The sequence below is a fragment of the Bolinopsis microptera genome, chromosome 3 (genome assembly GCF_026151205.1).
Source record: "Bolinopsis microptera isolate Bmic1 chromosome 3, MBARI_Bmic_1.0, whole genome shotgun sequence".
Lineage (NCBI taxonomy): Eukaryota > Metazoa > Ctenophora > Tentaculata > Lobata > Bolinopsidae > Bolinopsis > Bolinopsis microptera.
Window position 1 is genome coordinate 16,277,194 of NC_087074.1, and position 17,606 is coordinate 16,294,799.

The 17,606-nt window shown below is 39.4% G+C and overlaps 3 protein-coding genes across 10 annotated transcripts in view; 2 read left to right on the top strand and 1 right to left on the bottom strand.

Moving 5' to 3' along the window:
• The window catches only part of LOC134812703 (rho GTPase-activating protein 20-like), an 81,922-nt gene extending 74,679 nt beyond the window's left edge, over positions 1 to 7,243 (top strand). For 2 of the 4 annotated variants that reach the window (XM_063820228.1, XM_063820230.1), the window contains 5 exons: positions 69 to 323; positions 462 to 746; positions 1,022 to 1,111; positions 1,250 to 1,412; positions 5,737 to 7,243. In XM_063820228.1, the coding sequence (XP_063676298.1) occupies positions 69 to 323; positions 462 to 746; positions 1,022 to 1,111; positions 1,250 to 1,412; positions 5,737 to 5,810 (867 nt within the window). In that variant the 3' untranslated portion in view covers positions 5,811 to 7,243. The remainder of the gene's footprint in view (positions 1 to 68; positions 324 to 461; positions 747 to 1,021; positions 1,112 to 1,249; positions 1,413 to 5,736) is intronic. The other 2 variants (XM_063820227.1, XM_063820229.1) reach the window with 1 other exon arrangement.
• The window catches only part of LOC134812705 (POU domain, class 2, transcription factor 2-like), a 1,142,226-nt gene that overhangs the window by 50,410 nt on the left and 1,074,210 nt on the right, over positions 1 to 17,606 (top strand). The window lies entirely within an intron of this gene.
• The window catches only part of LOC134812710 (CUE domain-containing protein 1-like), a 46,427-nt gene continuing 42,663 nt past the window's right edge, over positions 13,843 to 17,606 (bottom strand). For 3 of the 5 annotated variants that reach the window (XM_063820241.1, XM_063820238.1, XM_063820239.1), the window contains 5 exons: positions 16,676 to 16,743; positions 15,626 to 15,732; positions 15,415 to 15,507; positions 15,168 to 15,224; positions 14,592 to 15,039 (listed from right to left, as the gene is read on the bottom strand). In XM_063820241.1, the coding sequence (XP_063676311.1) occupies positions 14,692 to 15,039; positions 15,168 to 15,224; positions 15,415 to 15,507; positions 15,626 to 15,732; positions 16,676 to 16,743 (673 nt within the window). In that variant the 3' untranslated portion in view covers positions 14,592 to 14,691. Of the gene's footprint in view, positions 15,040 to 15,167; positions 15,225 to 15,414; positions 15,508 to 15,625; positions 15,733 to 16,675; positions 16,744 to 17,606 lie in introns of all 5 variants that reach the window. The other 2 variants (XM_063820242.1, XM_063820240.1) reach the window with 1 other exon arrangement.

Below are 17,606 nucleotides of genomic sequence, written 5' to 3' on the forward strand. Positions count from 1 at the left end.
TTTTAATTCTAAATATCAAATCATTCATGTAACATTCCCGTTTTCACAGCAAAAACATTTTCTTTCAGAGTCCGTTGTCAGTGTCTCCAGAACAATGTGATTTACCTGACACAGACCACACTCCCACCGAATCTAAAACTTTCTTCCGGTTCTCTTCCAAGAAAGGAAGGAGCAGCAAATCTTCTTCGGACGTGAGTGGCGGAGGAGGCTGTCCGGAGGTGGTAAGAAAGAAAGGAACTGGTTTGAGAAGATCAAGGAAGACGAAGAAAGAAGATAAGGAACTTAAGTGCTCTTCTGTTTCTGATATCTCGTCTGAAGAAGAGGTACTGTACAAATTATCCAAAATTGAATTGTTTCAAATTTAAAAATTACTGAAAATCGTCAGTTTTTTGGGCTACCACTTCCTTTATTAACGAATTTCTACTTAATACTGAATTTAAACAGATTCACCTTAACCTCAGTACAAGAAAGACAACGTCTTCACTCGGAACACACGAAGCATCAGAGAGAAAAGTGGAGGAGAAAGTTCGAGAAAACAGCGACCAACGAGAAGTGTCGAGGAAGAGCCGACACCGACAGAAATCAAGAAGACGGGAAGTTTCTCCTCTGGCAGCAGAGTTGAGGGCAGAGTTAAGAGTTTTATTGAACAAGAAAGAAGTGAAGTACTCCTGGCTAGGGGGAGTCCTGGGGCAGGTTACAGAGAGCACAGGACTCTCAGTGCTGATGATAAGGATGATATTCAGAAGGTACAATTAGTTTAGGTTTTTAATTTTTCTCTCATTTCGTTTTTGTCGGGTCACTCTATAATTGGGGTTTAATTTTTAACATCCCTTATGCAATTGTAGAATCATTCAGTTTTTAAGAGGCTATTAATGCTTTTAAAACAAAGTTACAACGAATTCTTCATGTAGTGCATCCTGGGTTTGGACAGGATATGCCCGTTTAAAATATTTCCATCACGTTACATTACATAATTCCCAATAAATTTAATAGATTTTTTGTAATTAGTATGTTTCTTCAGATAAAAGAGCACCCTGTGGCGAAACGAGTTTTGGTTAAACACAAATCGACCAAAGCAGCTGTGTGTGTGCAACATTCATACCCTGAACAGGTATTCTTATTTAAGGTTCTTTTGTCCTTTGTGTTCAAATGTGTATCCATTTATGACTGTTTCACTCACCTTCAAACATATGTAAAGGTAATTGTTTATACTTTTATATAATTATACTCTAAACCCCTCACCCCTCAGTCCACGTCTTCGTCCCAGTCCTATAGTTCTCTGCAGCACTGTACCTCTCTGCACGAAACCCCCTCTCCGGGCCCTGCTAAGGAGGGGCACGACCTCGCACATCTTGTAGAGAGTCTAGAAAAACTGACCAATCCTCGACTTGCACCCTACCGCAAATTTGGAGGTAATTCCGGTCAATGTTTATACGCTACTGCTTTGAATGTACAGGGTGGGCCAAAAGTCAGTGGGCATACGTTGGCCTTAATAGCTCAGTCACTGATTGCCAAATTGAAATAATTCTTTCTGGTATGACTTACTACCACCACTGGTTCGAGGAATTTGTCAAATCGAAAAATATTCGAGATAATTTTTTTCAAATGAAGGTTTATTTTTGCATTTATTTGATAGTTTGGATAGTCGGATCGAACTAAATTTTATTGAATTTTGTTTGGCCATTCGAATTACGTTTGTCGTTAAAAAATTGGAACTTAGGGCCTGTCGTGATATCATGGATCGCTTAGGTTCCACCAGGATCTGGTAGTCCTCATAATTCTGCGGCCTCTATGTGTCGTCATCTCGCACAACTCCGAAAAACCGTTGTGAGTTTGGCATGTGAAAATTTGCAGCCCTCCAGACATCGATTGGGTTAACGAGTTGTCGTACGTCACCTCAAGATCGGGTGACAGGGGGCTGAACAGGCCAGAACCCAATTGATTGGGTCTGAGGTCACGTGATTATGAGCCTGAGGTCACGTGACTATGACGTCACCTGAGCTCGTTCTCCGTTTCCCGCTCTTTGGAGCAGGTGAGCTTGCATGCTTGTGAAAGTGGGTTAAGTACAGCTGTACTGTAGTTACATCCAATTACCCCTAATAGAATGAAGATTTATTTTCTGACAGAAAGCTAGAAATTTACCAAAATATCGACTTTGTTCAAAATGTATTTTGATGATCACTCTTAACCTAAAATTGCACGAGAAATCGATTAATAAACTTGGTTTCAGAACTCAACAATGCTTCCTTATGCCTTAAGGGGGGGGGGGATAGCAGTTAACCAACAAACTAGGACCGGTGTCAACCGAACTTTTGAGGGGTCCCGGACCCCAACCGCCAAACGGTGCCCGCGGGGCAGCCACGCCCATATTTCGTCCAAATCAGGCCCAATTTAGCCAAATACCCTGAACATGCCCAAAACCCTTTTTTTGTAGCTAGTGGTCCCCTGAACTCGTATATGAATTTTCATCAAGATTGGACAAAAAATGACTGAGTTATGAGCCAAAAACCATATGACCATATTTGGGCATACGCACCAAATTTGATCGATTTTGGCCCATAAATTGGTCCAATATCAATATTTTTGAATGAAACCAACTTTATATGGAAGGTAAGCTTATACTACACATTCTCTATGATTATCAGCTCAATATCTACCTAACTGTGGATTCTGTGTTCAAATAGTTGCAAAAAATGAACAAAATCGCCCATATATCAGTTCGCGATATTTGCAAAACTGATTTCGCTCAAAACAATAGAACTCAATAGGGTTTCAATATTTTTTCAATTTTCAGAATCGACGTAGAATCGCCTCATGACCTTAAGTTTTGTATTAGAATTTTGAGTTAGGCCTTTAAAAAAATTTGGCGGCCAAATTCTGAAAAATGCCCGATATTCTTCAACGGTTGAAAAATTCCGAATCTTATGGTTAAGTAAGAATTTTCATTGTGTCTTATCGAAAGTGAATGAGAGAAACACTTGTGACAATTTTATTTACTGGTCCTCTTATTTGTAAAGCTATCCTGAAGCTCTGCGCTCTTTTCCTTCTCTCATCCTGCCAGCTCTTCTACACAGCAGTTATTGGGAGAATTACGACGTGGCTGCGTTTGTTGTCCAGCAAGTAAGTTTAAAGTTATGGTTGTTAAATTTCCTTGAACTTCTATGTCCTATGATCTTGCCAAAGGCGTAGATATAGCGCGCATATGCCTACCGTATGATCAGCTGTTTGTCGAGACCTCAAAAAGAAATAACAGTCAACCAAATCTGACTGAGAAAAACTCGACTACATAGAGCAACTGCAAGGGTGGTGTCTAATTGGTGCGCGTTGGTAGTAATGAAGTTTTGACACATGTCCCTAAAGCGATTTCATTTAATGAAGTTTTGATCGAAAGCAAGTCGACCACAAAGAATTACTTAACTCAGGCATGAAGCAATTCGTAACTCAAACTGAGAAATATGCCCGCACGTGCCACGTTTGTATACTGACCAGTCCACCACAAATGAACACATAAAAGGTGATCTGAAATTGAAACTAGTTTGATTTGCAATCTCTCGGTTCAACAGAAATGGCGGTCTCGTGATATAAGTTGTTCCGTGCAAAGCACAATTGAACTGCTTCCCGAATCCAACTATAATGAAGTATTTAAACTTGGTCCGTAGTCTTCGTGGAATTTAGATAGATCTTTATAATTCAATTCGTGGTGGTCCCGTGACCTGTCAAAATGGGTTAGACGGGTTCCTGCTAGTAGACTTGAACCTGTCGACAATATTTCAGGAATTATTCCCGCAAGAAATTATATTCCTTATATTCCTTACATTTTATAAAATTCCGATATTCTTCAAAGGTTGAAAAATTCCGAATCTTATGGTTAAGTAAGAATTTTCATTGTGTCTTATCGAAAGTGAATGAGAGAAACATTTGTGACAATTCTATTTACTGGTCCTCTTATTTGTAAAGCTATCCTCAATACATTCAATGACAAAGTGTGATAACCGTTAAAACAGGGGTCGAATTCACAAAAATAACGTAAACCGTTGATTTAAAGCAATCGCCGCTCCTGTCTCTTGATTGCTGATGATGATCAGGAACGCATGACGTATAAATATCATCACGACGATTATTGGTCACTCGAAATCGACCCGTTAAGAATGCAATGTAAGTGCGATGGTTTTTTTTGTGCATTTGTTACCTGTTACTAATTAATCCACAGGATCAAAATGTTTATTGTATCGATAAAAATGGATTTTAAGGCATAAGGGAGCATTGTTGAGTTCTGAAACCAAGTTTAATCGATTTCTCGTGCAATTTTAGGTCAGGAGTGGTCATCAAAATAAATTTTGAACTAAGTCGATATTTTGGTAAATTTCTATATAGCTTTCTGTCAGAAAATAAATCTTCATTCTATTAGGGGTAATTGGATGTAACTACAGTACAGCTGTACTTACACCCACTTTCACAAGCATGCAAGCTCACCTGGTCCAAAGAGCGGGAAACGGAGAACGAGCTCTGGTGACGTCATAGTCACGTGACCTCAGGCTCATAATCACGTGACCTCAGACCCAATCAATTGGGTTCTGGCCTGTTCAGCCCCCTGTCACCCGATCTTGAGGTGACGTACGACAACTCGTTAACCCAATCGATGTCTGGAGGGCTGCAAATTTTCACATGCCAAACTCACAACGGTTTTTCGGAGTTGTGCAAGATGACGACACATAGAGGCCGCAGAATTATGAGGACTACCAGATCCTGGTGGAACCTAAGCGATCCATGATATCACGACAGGCCCTAATTAGAACTGTAGCTTCTCAGATGACCGAGATATGAAGCATAACGAGTTTATTCATTACGTGTGATCAGGTGATTGGTTTACCTAATCACGTGATTAGGTGAACCCGTTAACCACCCCGTTAAACATTATGGGAATTGTTAAGGGTGCCCAATTAAGGTGTCGTGTCACGGTGTCACATAATCACCCAATCAATTTTGTTAACGAGATACAGAAAATGCTTGATAACTTCGTCATTTCTAATCTGTTTTGCCTCATCTTTTCAGATCATATGCAACATTAAATACTCTACCGTCTCTGAAAAAAATTAGGCGTTCAGCATGTTCAGAGAAAACAGTATCATATAGGTGTTTTAATATTGAATGGGCGTGGTCTAAAATATTCGAATTTTCAAATTTTGACGACGGAATCCTCGAACCAGTAAGTACAGTATGCCATCTGCAAAGCAACAGCTCTCAAATATAAAACATGGTGGAGCTATTAATAATGCCAACGTATGCCCACTGACTTTTGGCCCACCCTGTATATTATTGCTTAGGTGCCTTTTTTGATAGAAGCACCTGATGAAATTTTTTCAATTTCTTTTCCAGTGTTCACTACTTCGGTCACTTGGTATGTCGTCAAGATGTATAGTTCACATTAATTTCCTACAATTCTCTTTTATTAAACATACACAATTAACTCATGGGGTATCCAGATCCCAATATCAAGTGATGATGATATGTTATTAATTTTTAAGAATCTGAAAATTTTCATTGTGTTTGTTTTTGTGTTTGTATCGTTTGATTGTGTGACTTATATCTGTATGTATATATATAATGAAATTAAAATTTTTGTATTTTATTTTTTCTTATCTCAACTTGATGTTAAATGGCAAGTGGCCTCACTTCTTCGTATTTTGCCATGAGAATATTTTTACCTAAATTATAAACCCCAATTATAAACCCCAGGGTCAATCGGTACGGAGTCAGGGACGAGCTCAAACGATGATGAGAGTGTCGTGGAACAAGAATCCTACGTTTGACCCGTCTGCGAAAGTCTCACAAATGTGCGAATCTCAGCTTCATTCTCATTTCTTTACACTTATGCATTAGCTAGAAGCGTTATTGGGTCAACTAATGTGCATGCATCAAACTTGGAAAATAATTTTTCAACGTCAAGAAACCGCGAGGATTCTAAATATTCTGCCGATGAATAACTGCAAGAAAGGATAGCGTTTAGGTCACTGATCCAGCCTTGGTGTATAGAAACTGATCAATTTTAAGAACTACCACGCCACCAGTCACCACTATTGACACCGGCAAGACCACTAATGACTAACTTATTACCTCGTACTGATGACCAAGATTATTGTTAATTACTTAATGGCGGTATAAACTAAAACTTACTGGAGTGTGGATTTATATTGACATTGTATTATATTTATAGATAAGTAACATTTTTATTTTTATACTTTTCGTGACTAAACGATGATGACTACTCAAATTATTTTGATTTTATATTCAACGGAAATTTTCTATTCTAATCTGTTGTTCGTAACATGGTATGTTCTGAATGTTAATTGATGAAGACCCCGACCCCCCCCCCCCCCCCGGCCCCCGGCCCTCTTAACCATGTATTATAAACTATTTACCCTTGAGATTTATATTGTTTTGATACTAATGCCGTGCTGAGGACATCAGCCTTGGAGGTGTTCCCAAAGTGACGTCATTCGAGAACGCTCTTTTTACAAAATTAACCTTGAAAATGAGTGATTAAACTACAAATTATTTTTGATAATAACTTTCAGGACAGGAAATAAAACGATTCTAAACAAACAAGCGCTTGATTTGATGAAATATAGTTTTAGTTTCACCGGCTCATTCTAGGCCATAATATTTCTTCTGTTCTTTATTTGATCTCTCATATTTTGCGACGTAATATTAATGAAACGTTTTGTGATACTGATACTGTAAAATATTCAAGGCTGGTTTTCATTTTATTAAGTTATTCCATTTCTTAACCATGTAAGACGATTAACTTAACGCTAATTATGCTTTAAGTTAACTAATATAACAACCTTTGCATAACTTAAAATAAGTTTTTGGAATTGGAAATTATTATTTAGTGCAACTGTGGGATCACTGCTTGGTCCTAAAAGTATTATGCTAAATGTTTAAACTGTATATAATTATGTTGTCCACTTACTTGTTACTTGATCCCTTGTTTTGAAAATAATTGCAGACGATTCTAGAAATTTTAATATCATCAGATTGGTTTATATTGTAGTCCGAATTTTTATTCTTACGACAATTATGATTTAAATATACTCATAGTATTTGTTATATACGTTTGTAAATTACTAATTGAATTTAACTACTACGAAATGACTATCAATGTCTCCTTGAGTTTAACTTTAAAATATATGAGAGAATTGTGAAAATTCAATGAATTATATTTCATGCCTATCGATTATCGAACCTTTTCTAGTTATTTTTATTTATAGGCTAGATTTGACCAAAACCCATACTTACTTTACTTTGGGCGATCCTCAATCGAAATCCCATTCACTGTCTGCCTCCACACGTCTCGATCGCACATAACAGTTCGAAGGTCGTCTAACTGGAGCCCAGTGTCACGAGCTACTACGTCCAGGAAGGTGAGTGGTCTCCTTCCACGGCCGGATTGGGCAAGTCGCCAGGGGAGGATAGTGGAGATAACTTGGTCAGAAGCTCTCATGCAATGCCCAGCAAATCTGGAACGCCTCGACGCAACCACTGAGGCAATAGATGGAAGGTTGCCATAGATCTGATTGAGGGTTGGATGTTTCTTCCACGAGATGTTCTTGGCCTTCATTAAAAGACGGGTGTAGCATCCGTTGAGGCGCTTCTCAAGCTGCTTGTTTATGGTCCATGTCTCTGATCCATAGAGCAATACTGGTTCTACACAGGCTCTAAAGAACTTGACTTTCAGTTGTTCGGAAATGCCAGAGGACCAGACTTTTTGCAGTTTAATACAGGCTGACCAGGCCATTCCTTTCCTTGTGTTGAAATCCTTTCTACTGTCCGCAATGAAAGAGCCGAGGTATTTAAAGTCATCAACCTGTTTAATCTGGCGGCCTGAGATGGAATGTAAGTCGACAGTGTCAGGGATGTTGATGGTCATGAACTCGGTCTTAGAAGCATTCATAGCAAGACCAACTTGTGCGGCTGCATTTTCAAGGTCTGTCAGCAGAAGTTGGACTTGCTCTATGGTGTCTGACATTAAGGCCAAATCATCAGCAAAGTCAAGGTCTGTGATTTTGATCGCAGGCACTCTTCGACTTTTCCTAGGCACGATGGTAAGACCGAATTCTTCACCCATGCAGCTTCTGAGGACATAGTCAAGGACGATGATGAAGAGAAAGGGTGCTAGAGTGTCCCCTTGGAGAACTCCAATAAGTGTCCTAAAAAAGTCAGTAAGGCCGTCGATGGTCTGGACACGAGAGAACGATGAGTCATATAGAAGCCTGATAGCATCTACAAGTGGAGCAGGAATACCGTAGAGGGAGAGGATGTGGAAAAGGGCATCCCGGTTAATGCTGTCGAACGCTTTCGAAAAATCGACAAACACAATTGCGGCTGAGCGATTTCCGATCTTGCATTCCTCGAGTATACGACGTAGGGCAAGGACCTGTGGGAGTGTGGATCTTCCTCTACGGAAACCATTTTGGTTTGGACGCAAGAGGGGATCAATGAATGGGTAGATCCGGTTGAGGATGAGCTTGTTAAAAACTTTCGCTGCAACCGGTGCCAGTGAAATGCCACGGTAGTTTCCTGGATTAGTAAGATCACCTTTTTTGGGGATAGGAATGATAGAGGCCGTTTTCCAGGCTTGAGGGATCACACCATCCATGAGTGCTTTGTTACAGAATCCGAGGAGGTTTTCACGTAGCTGGGGAAGCTTCCAGACTGAGGGAGGGATGCTATCTAGACCGGGTGACTTGGAGGACTTGGCGGACTTCAGAACCGTGTCGAGTTCTGACATGCTGAAGGATGAACAGCTGATGGGCAGGGTGTCAGAGACTCGCTGGTTGAAGAAGGGGAGGGTGAGGTCCGGCGGAGGCTGTTCTGTGCCTAGAAGGGACTTGAAGTGCTCGAACCAGATGTTGAGCCGTTCTTCGGTAGTGCCTCCTGGCACTTTGCAGTATGGCACAGTGTCGGAAGATGTTAGTTGCCTGATGATGTGCCAGGAACTGCGATGCCTGTGCTCAGGGTTAGTTTTCTCCAGCCGGTCAGTCTGTTGTCGAATGTGCTGTGAAGTAGCAGCATTATAGGCTTCGTCCAGTTGCTTCTTTGCGTCTTCAAGCTTTTCCTTGGACGAAAAAGAGGGGGAAATCCTGTGACTCAGGGACGCATCCTTTAGGATATTGCGATGGTGTGCAATATTAGGATCGTTGTAAGGATTTTCCCGTTTCCTCTTCCTCTTTTTTGGCAGCACCTTAAGTGCTGTGCTTGTAACGCTTTTAACGAGCAGGTCGTAGTCGGACTCGAGCTCTGCTTCCTCTAGGAGTGCACTGTATCTGTTTTTCACTTCCACTGCATACTGGTGTTTCATGATGGAATCGTGGATCAGTGGAGTCCAGTCAATGCTCCTAAGAGGGTCCCGTGCTGGAGTTTTGTTGACTCTGTAGCTGGCTTGAACAAAACATGTTACAATCCGGTGATCTGAACCGACAGTTTGCATGATGTTGTACGCTTGACAGTTCTTCACACTGTTTGCCCACTTCTTACGCCAGAGTACAAAGTCAATTTGATGCTTTGCTCTTTTGGGGTCTTCATAGGTCCAAATTTTATTAGCCGGTTTCTGGAAACAGCGGTTAGCAACTATCAGCTGGTGTTGGTCTACCAGATCCAGTAGTCGTTCACCGTTGTCGTTGGTTGACTGATGGTATGTGAAACCGTAGCTATTACTGAGCTTCGCGTTGAAATCACCGCACACTGCTAGCATGTTGTGAGGAGGCACCTTAGAGATGATCCTGGTTAGAGCGTTGTAGAATGCAGTTTTATCTTCAATATCACTGCAGTTAGTAGGAGCATAACATGAGAGGACTGTGAGGCGAGGATTCCCGTTTACATGGAGCAAGATGATTCTGCTATTAACTTTCTCTACAGATAGGAGAGATTTCTGAATTCTAGGAGATAAAAGAAACCCAACACCACCAACTGAAGCATTAACTGAATTCTTCGTAGCAGAAGCAGTGATAAGCTGATATGATAAGATGTTTTCAATTCTTAGGGATTCTTTGTGGTGTTGGCGATGCTCTTGCAAGGAGATAACATCATTATGATGCAGGAAGGCTGAGTGAGCTAACTCCTGTTTACGTGATACAGGGTTGAGAGTCCTACAGTTGAAGGTGCTAACCTGAAAAGGGGTTTTCCTACGAACTAAAAGGGTAGTAACAGGGTTGCTGCAACTATCAGGACCCACCCCTCCCGGGGGTTTTAGGGAGGGCCCGTCATACAGGGAGCTAGCTGCCACTGAGTAGTTAGGGGCTTGAACCCTAGTGCTGTTATCGTGTGTCATCATAAAAGTGAGGGGGGATTTTGTCTAATGGCTAGACATTGTTCCAGGCACGGCGCCACTGCAACCTGGATGTGACACTATAATCCAATACCCTCATCAGTAGGTACAATCACGGGTGCAGGTCTTCATAAACCCGGCTTGTTTTTCGAGGTATGTGCTCCTCTAGATCCGCCGTGTTTAGTTGACCCAGACAGTCGGATTCTTCAATGACATGCCGGTCTAGCAGGGTCACCTCGTGCAGGATGTGGCTCTTCACCACGCACGGACGGTCTAAGCTCGATCTAGAGTCTAGACCGAGCCCTGGCCCATATTACAGGACCTTGAAACGGATCAGTTCAAAATGAAACTGAACATGACCCTCCCCATAATCATGGGTAGAGTGGACCGCTGCCAGTGTCTCTCTTTCCCAAACAAAAGGAAATGATATTAATTTGATTGACCGTTCTCAAATGCAAAATGATACCGAGAATGAAATCGGTCGCTCGCTTTTCCCATTCATTCACGGCTTTCGAATTGTAATAAGTTTCGATTGATTACATCAATCAGATGCTGTAAAAATCTCTTTGGGTTGCGTTCGGGTCGATACCTAGTATTTCGGGGTAAGGGTGGTAGTTACTACTGCTGAAGTTTATTGAATCTTTATTGCCGAGTACAGCTGCCTTTGGGTAGTTTTTCATAGTCTATTACAATTGTAAATGAATGGGAAAAGCGAGCGACCGATTTCATTCTCGGTATCATTTTGCATTTGAGAACGGTCAATCAAATTAATATCATTTCCTTTTGTTTGGGAAAGAGAGACACTGGCAGCGGTCCACTCTACCCATGATTATGGGTTTTGGTCAAATATCATCTATTTTTGATTATAATGTCAGGGTACTTTATAAAGTCGAAATATAAACTGATATCTTCATTAATAAGGAGGAAGTTTCAACGATTTCGAAATTTTTCCTTTAAAAACATTTCCTTGTGTTTAGGTAAGCATATCGGTCGATCACTGACTGAATATGCCACTTAATACTCATTCAAGTTGGCATTAAATTCATATATAATGACATTAAACTGTCGTGGCAAAGCAGAATTTGTTGGAAATCACGAATGAGCAAAATTCTCACCTTTCGCGCGTGCAAACTTTGAGCGGACGTTGCGTGCGCATTCAATATTGAATCGCCGTAAATTTTTGCATGTAATTGTTTTATATATAGTTTGATAAGCATGCAAAGTTTCAAAGTATTTCAAGAAGAATTGTAATCACAACGGCACTCTAAAGTTGACAGAAAATGACGAAAACAGCAATTTTCAGTGATTTTAGCAATTTTCTATCAATTTGGGCGTGTCCCCACGTGTGCAACTTTTCTATTTTCAACTTTAAAACTAGCCTAATGCACAATTTATACCTATAGGAAGCAGAAATGAGCTCCACATCCCAAGGCATGGCCCAACACCAGAGAATACTAAATCGCAAAATTGACGTTTTTATAAAATAATTCTTCAAAAAAGCACAAACTTCAATGACGAATATCTTTATGAAGGAGCAAGCTAGAAAAACTTTCCGGTAGATTTTCAGAATGCTTGAACAATTATCTAAGATGAAAATTTCCTCAGATTTTGAATACAATTACTTTTTAATGGTGTAAAATCATTTTTAAAAGTTATTACTTTGTCAAAAATCAAGTTTTAAAAACGGTTAACTTGATGACGTCATCAAAGGGTGTTCATGACGTCAAATAATTTGTTTGTACAATGTAAACTAAAGTGTAAACAATTATTTTCAAGACCTGTGGTCGGAAATGGCTGTATCTTTTATACTTTTGAATCTATGGACAATTAAATACAGGCTACAATTGACTGGCAAAGCGTCTATCCCTGAATATGTATATATGTATATATCACGACAATCTGTCATAAAACAGGGGTTCTAGAAAACCCACTTCCCGATGTTCCTGAAACCTGAAACTTTTTTTGCAGTCGATTTGGTCAACGTCTAGACGCCCTGAAAAATTTCAGATCTCTAACTTAATTTTAACATGGTTTTTAAGGCACCTGAATATGGCGATTTTGGGTTTTTTACCGAATTTCGTATAACAGTGCTGGCGAGTATTTTATGCAAATTTCTTAAAAATCTCAACATAACTATTTTTTATTCCTGTCATCTTTGACATCAAATTAGAATGTTTTGAACTAAAATAAATCTGCTGAACGACTTCCGATGAGTCTTAATGTCTGAAAAACTCCTGCCGGAGGCGGCGGCCTTCGGCCGGAGTGCACGCTTCGCGTGCACGTGCACGAAAGAGGCTTGTAAAACGTGTACCAAAGAGGGTATAATAGTAAAGGGGGTATAATAGTAAAGGGGGTATAATAGTAAAGGGGGTATAATAGTAAATGGGGTACATAGTATACCCACAATAAATGCAACGGTCGTGCTTGCCAGCACTGTGATATCTAGTATCGACCCTAATTTGGATGGACAAACTTTAATCACCATAATCATTAACTTTTTCATCGAATACAGAAGATGTGAGAAAGTGCGTGGCACCGGTACCCATTACCAATACCATAAACTATACCATCCGTGGCATTTCCTAATTAAATGTTAAACTATCGTTTCAATTTTTAATAAATCGGTAACTCTTGTTCAGCCGTTTATTTGACGGTTTTTAATTTTATGCCCTTGAGCTGTCTAGAGTCATGACAGTGTCGAGTTGATTTTGAGGAGCAACTGCAAGTTCACTGAGATCGCAATAAATGTTCTCAGTGTGTGTCGTATTTCTATTTCGGTCCGTAAACTGAAATAATGAAAAATTATAATTTTAATGGTTTACTGGTAATTACAACAACAAAGTTACCACTTAAATCCCTTAAAGTTACCACTTAAATTTACCTCCCAAAGTTACCACTTAAATGTTTTCACGAACAACAGATGAACAACTTCGCATACAATTACATGTTATATGTACCCAGCGTTTGTGATTCGTGCTCAATCTTAAATTCGTTCAATTAAACTAGATCAGAGCTCTATATTATTATAAATGAGACACTTAAAGTATGAGATACTTAAAGTCAAAGCCCTGTAGAAAGAATTAGAATTAAGAATTGAAAATCACCAATATGTCCCCTTTGTGGAAAATAGTCAAATCACAATTATACAAGTTTTCTTGGAACTAAATTTCACTGTTTTGGCAGAATTTCTGTCCAGTGACTAATTGTCAAATTAGACTTCGATGGCACAAGAGGTATTGACAGTTAAAATTTCGGTAAGAAAAATGGAAGACAACCGAAATTTTAAAGTTTCTGGACACTTTGGGACACTCTCCAATTTCAACTATATACTTTCCTGGATCACCTTAATTTCACTTTTTTCTTTATATTCGGATGTAGACTGTGGAGTGATCAAGCATCCAAAAACGCTCGTTTGTTGTGAGAAACGATCGGTGAGAATTTTGTACTTCTCGGAATTGACATTACCAAGACCGGCATCTATATAATACTCATTGATTTACAACAGATACGAACACTTGAGAAAGTCTGAAATTCAAATTATTGCAGTAGTTGTCACTTACAATCGTAAACAAATACTTTACGTTAATCATCGGTAAGAACAATAAATTACAAAAAAGTAGTATTACATTTCAAGTCATGTTGCCAGAACAAGTCTTCATAATATGTATTAAAAATAGAACGTCATAGGTTGTGACGTAATATGTTGTGACGTCATAGGTTGCAATTTTAACAGAAAATAACTGATATTCTTTTCATTTTCAAAGAGATCAAACAACAAATCTTTGTTTTATAAACATAAATATCTATGATCAATAATAAGAAGTAAATTACTACAGACATTGACAATGAAGTCAGCAAGCTGCATGGTATTATTCGCAACAACGTTCATAACATTAAGTTATCAGCGGAATTCATACGGATTGATATTTCGTCTAAAGTCGCAAATCTAAAGTACCACCATAATAATTTCATAAAGTCAAATTCGGGTAAGAAGGTACACAAGTTTGTTTGAAACGTTTCAATGATTGGGGTCGTTCACATATTACGTAATCAGCTGAGGGGGGGGGGGGGGGGTTCCGAATGATTATGCTAGTGTAATTTTGACACAATAGCTATGTGTAAAACTGATTACGGAGGGGGGGGGGGGGGGGGTAAAAATGTTCCAAAAAATGATTACGTAATATGTGAACGACTCCATTAACGAATTAAGTTGACCCCACCATGATACCCGCGAGTACCTGCCGATTGTTTAAACGTTGTCACGTCATGTCAAAACAAACTTGTGTCAACTTCTATATACCGTATCAGTACTCAAGTCTACAAGAAGTGTTTCAAATCAGCCTTCGAGCCTTCAGTCAACCCCATCAAAACTTAATCAAATTATCCTCCTTAGGTCTGAGATTGGTATTTATATTGTCATACCGCTCAGACTCCTCGTCAGGGAAAGTCCTGATAGGAATGAGATAGCTGCTGGAAAGTGTGGCAGAGTGGATTTCACGATTACGAACATCACAGTCATACACGCTGCTGGTTTCCGACCCAAGGGTCATGTTACTAACTGTATCCTGGTGCATCTCGTCCGTTGACGCGTATATTGGAGTTGAGGGTCGGTCATTAAACTCATTACTGAGGGGCGAAACCAGGTCGTCTTCGTAGATATTATCTTTATCGTCTTCAAAGTTGAGAAGAGCTGGTTCGTGGGAAGCACCACCCTGGGAACGTGAGATGTTAGCTTTTCTGGATTATTTAATCTATTGCATCAAACAAAATGTTTGCAATTTACCCACTATGAAGCTGCTATTTAGTGTAGTGTACCCCCCCCCCCCCCCTTAGTACTCACAGCAACTCTAGAATCAGTTAGGGTTCCACTGGTCGAGAAAAAGTCGTCCTGTGACATCTGTGGGATAGAAACAATGAGTATCCTTCATATAAAACCATCCGGCTAGCTAAGTGTCTACCTTTCTTATAAATAGATTGGCACTGCAGATATTGAAGTTTTTGAACAACTGAACTCTAACATTACAAACATGCACCGTGTAATAACCTAACTGAAGCTAATGTAGAAGATATTACATAATGTTACTTACAGTAGATGATGATGAGGGACAGCCAGGAGGAGGAATTGGAGGAGGGGGAGGCCGCTCACCTCTGAACTGCCTCGCAACAGCATCCCTGGCTCTCTGAATAAGAATCTATCGTAGTGTTAACATCTCAACAGACATTTTGATACATTTGAGGCCGTGCTCCTAGAATTGAGAAATTCGAGTAATAAATATACCTTAGATACGCTAATTTTACCTGTCTGTTGTCTTCGAACTCTTGGAGAGTGTTCTGTCGGGGAATGGTTTTCATTTCCTCTTCCGCTTCTTCCATATCAGAGAATATTAGACCGTCGTCGCCCTGCTCTGAAATTAATGTAACATTTAGTTTTGTGTGCACAATTGTCTCTCAGCTACTAGCTATCGTATTTCCATAATGAGCAAACATTGATATTTTCACAGCAAATAATAACGCATCAATACGTCCATTTAACTCATTTGCAAAGCAGAATATAGCCCCACTATAAAATTTCAAATACAGAGCCTTTGTGATTTAAGATTAGTGTTACATCATTCATCTCACACAAACCGTAAATACTGGATCAACACACAGTAGTTTGGTAACTCTCTACTTAGAGGCTTATGTTCCATGAGCTAATAACGTATGGCTACATTGTATACGTTCTTCATGTGCTAAGTTAGCTTTATGTCTTATGAAGTGTTACTCTTACACGGTTCTAAGTGATGCTTATGTCATTAGGAGTGAAAACAATTGTTACGGTAAATTACAAACTATGTCTATGAAATAAAGGAATTTTTGGTGCTGTAAGCCAATTTGATTTAGTTGTATTTTCCAAAAGTTGAAAATGTGGTATAACACATGTGTATGATATCCGATCCTAAGTTATCAATCAAAATCGTTTGTATGGCGTCATTATGGACCTCCAAGATGACATAAGGGCCCATCTAATATAAAAGAGTTCTCCCTCAGATTACGCATTAAATTAGTACTTAGCTGGTAGATTAGCTTAGATCATAATCATGCCATTGCATATCAAATCCTAGTTTTTCGCGCGCGCGCAATTGCGCGTTTTTTCGCGCTATAAGATTCACAGAATATTTTTTCGCGCCCAGCGCTCCAGTTGATATTTATAATTAGGTTCTGTGAAAATATTGTTGGGGTACACTCTAAATAGGAGAGCACGCGTCAATTATGGGCAAAACACTCTTAGAAATCTAAAAATAAATCGGGCATTAGTATTACCAAAACATTTGAGTAGCTTAGGATAAATCTAAAACAAGTTCCAACCTTCAAACAAAGGAGCTCCCTCCTCGTCATCGTCCTCATTTAGTAATGGTTGTCTTTGTTTACTTGATCTGCAAGATGACACAAGATAATCATACTCAACCATTTACAAATTACAATACGTCTGTGTAATACCGGATATAGGAAGATATGAACACAAATTTATTTACAGAAAATTTTGTCTGTAGATGGTGATCTAATCCATATTTCCGGTTAGAAAAGAATAGCTAAATTACTGTACGGAAAGTGAGCACTCAGAAGAACCGCTGAACCAACTTAAGAATAAAACTAGAGAGGATACTTACTACTGGAAACTAACCAGTTTCGGGTTTGAGAAACGTGAATCTACAAAAATTATTGCATGTTCAAATTTGGAGCACAATTTTTCGTCAATTAAAAAATATATAATTTAGACACTTCAGATCTCTGTTTTAAGAAGTAACAATGTGAAAGTTGTGTCAGAGCATTAATTTCTTCAGTGGTCTCATATGTGTCAGCAAGTGTACACTGTACTGTGGGCTATCAGGACACGAGAGTGAACTGTTTAATCCAGCTGATATTTTAGCTGCCGATCTGAACAGTTCTCTCGTATATAGCATATTAGCATATTAGCAGTGGCCGGGGTTGCAGGACAGCGGACCCTGGTAAATAAGCGGTAGCTGGTAGCTCTTTTGGGTGTTAGGGTGGGATAATAGCTGGTGGCATATATAAAGAGTATAATATAATATAGTGGTCAGCCGTCAGTGTGCTCACTATACAGTATACATTATACAGTATACACTATACAGTATACATTATACAGTATACATTATCAAATAACGGAGTAGTTCGCTGTTTATTAGTCTCATGATTGAAATACTGATATCTGGATATTATCCGGTTGGAAGAGACAAGGACAAGTGAAACAAGGAAGTAAGGAGTAAGGGCAAATTTT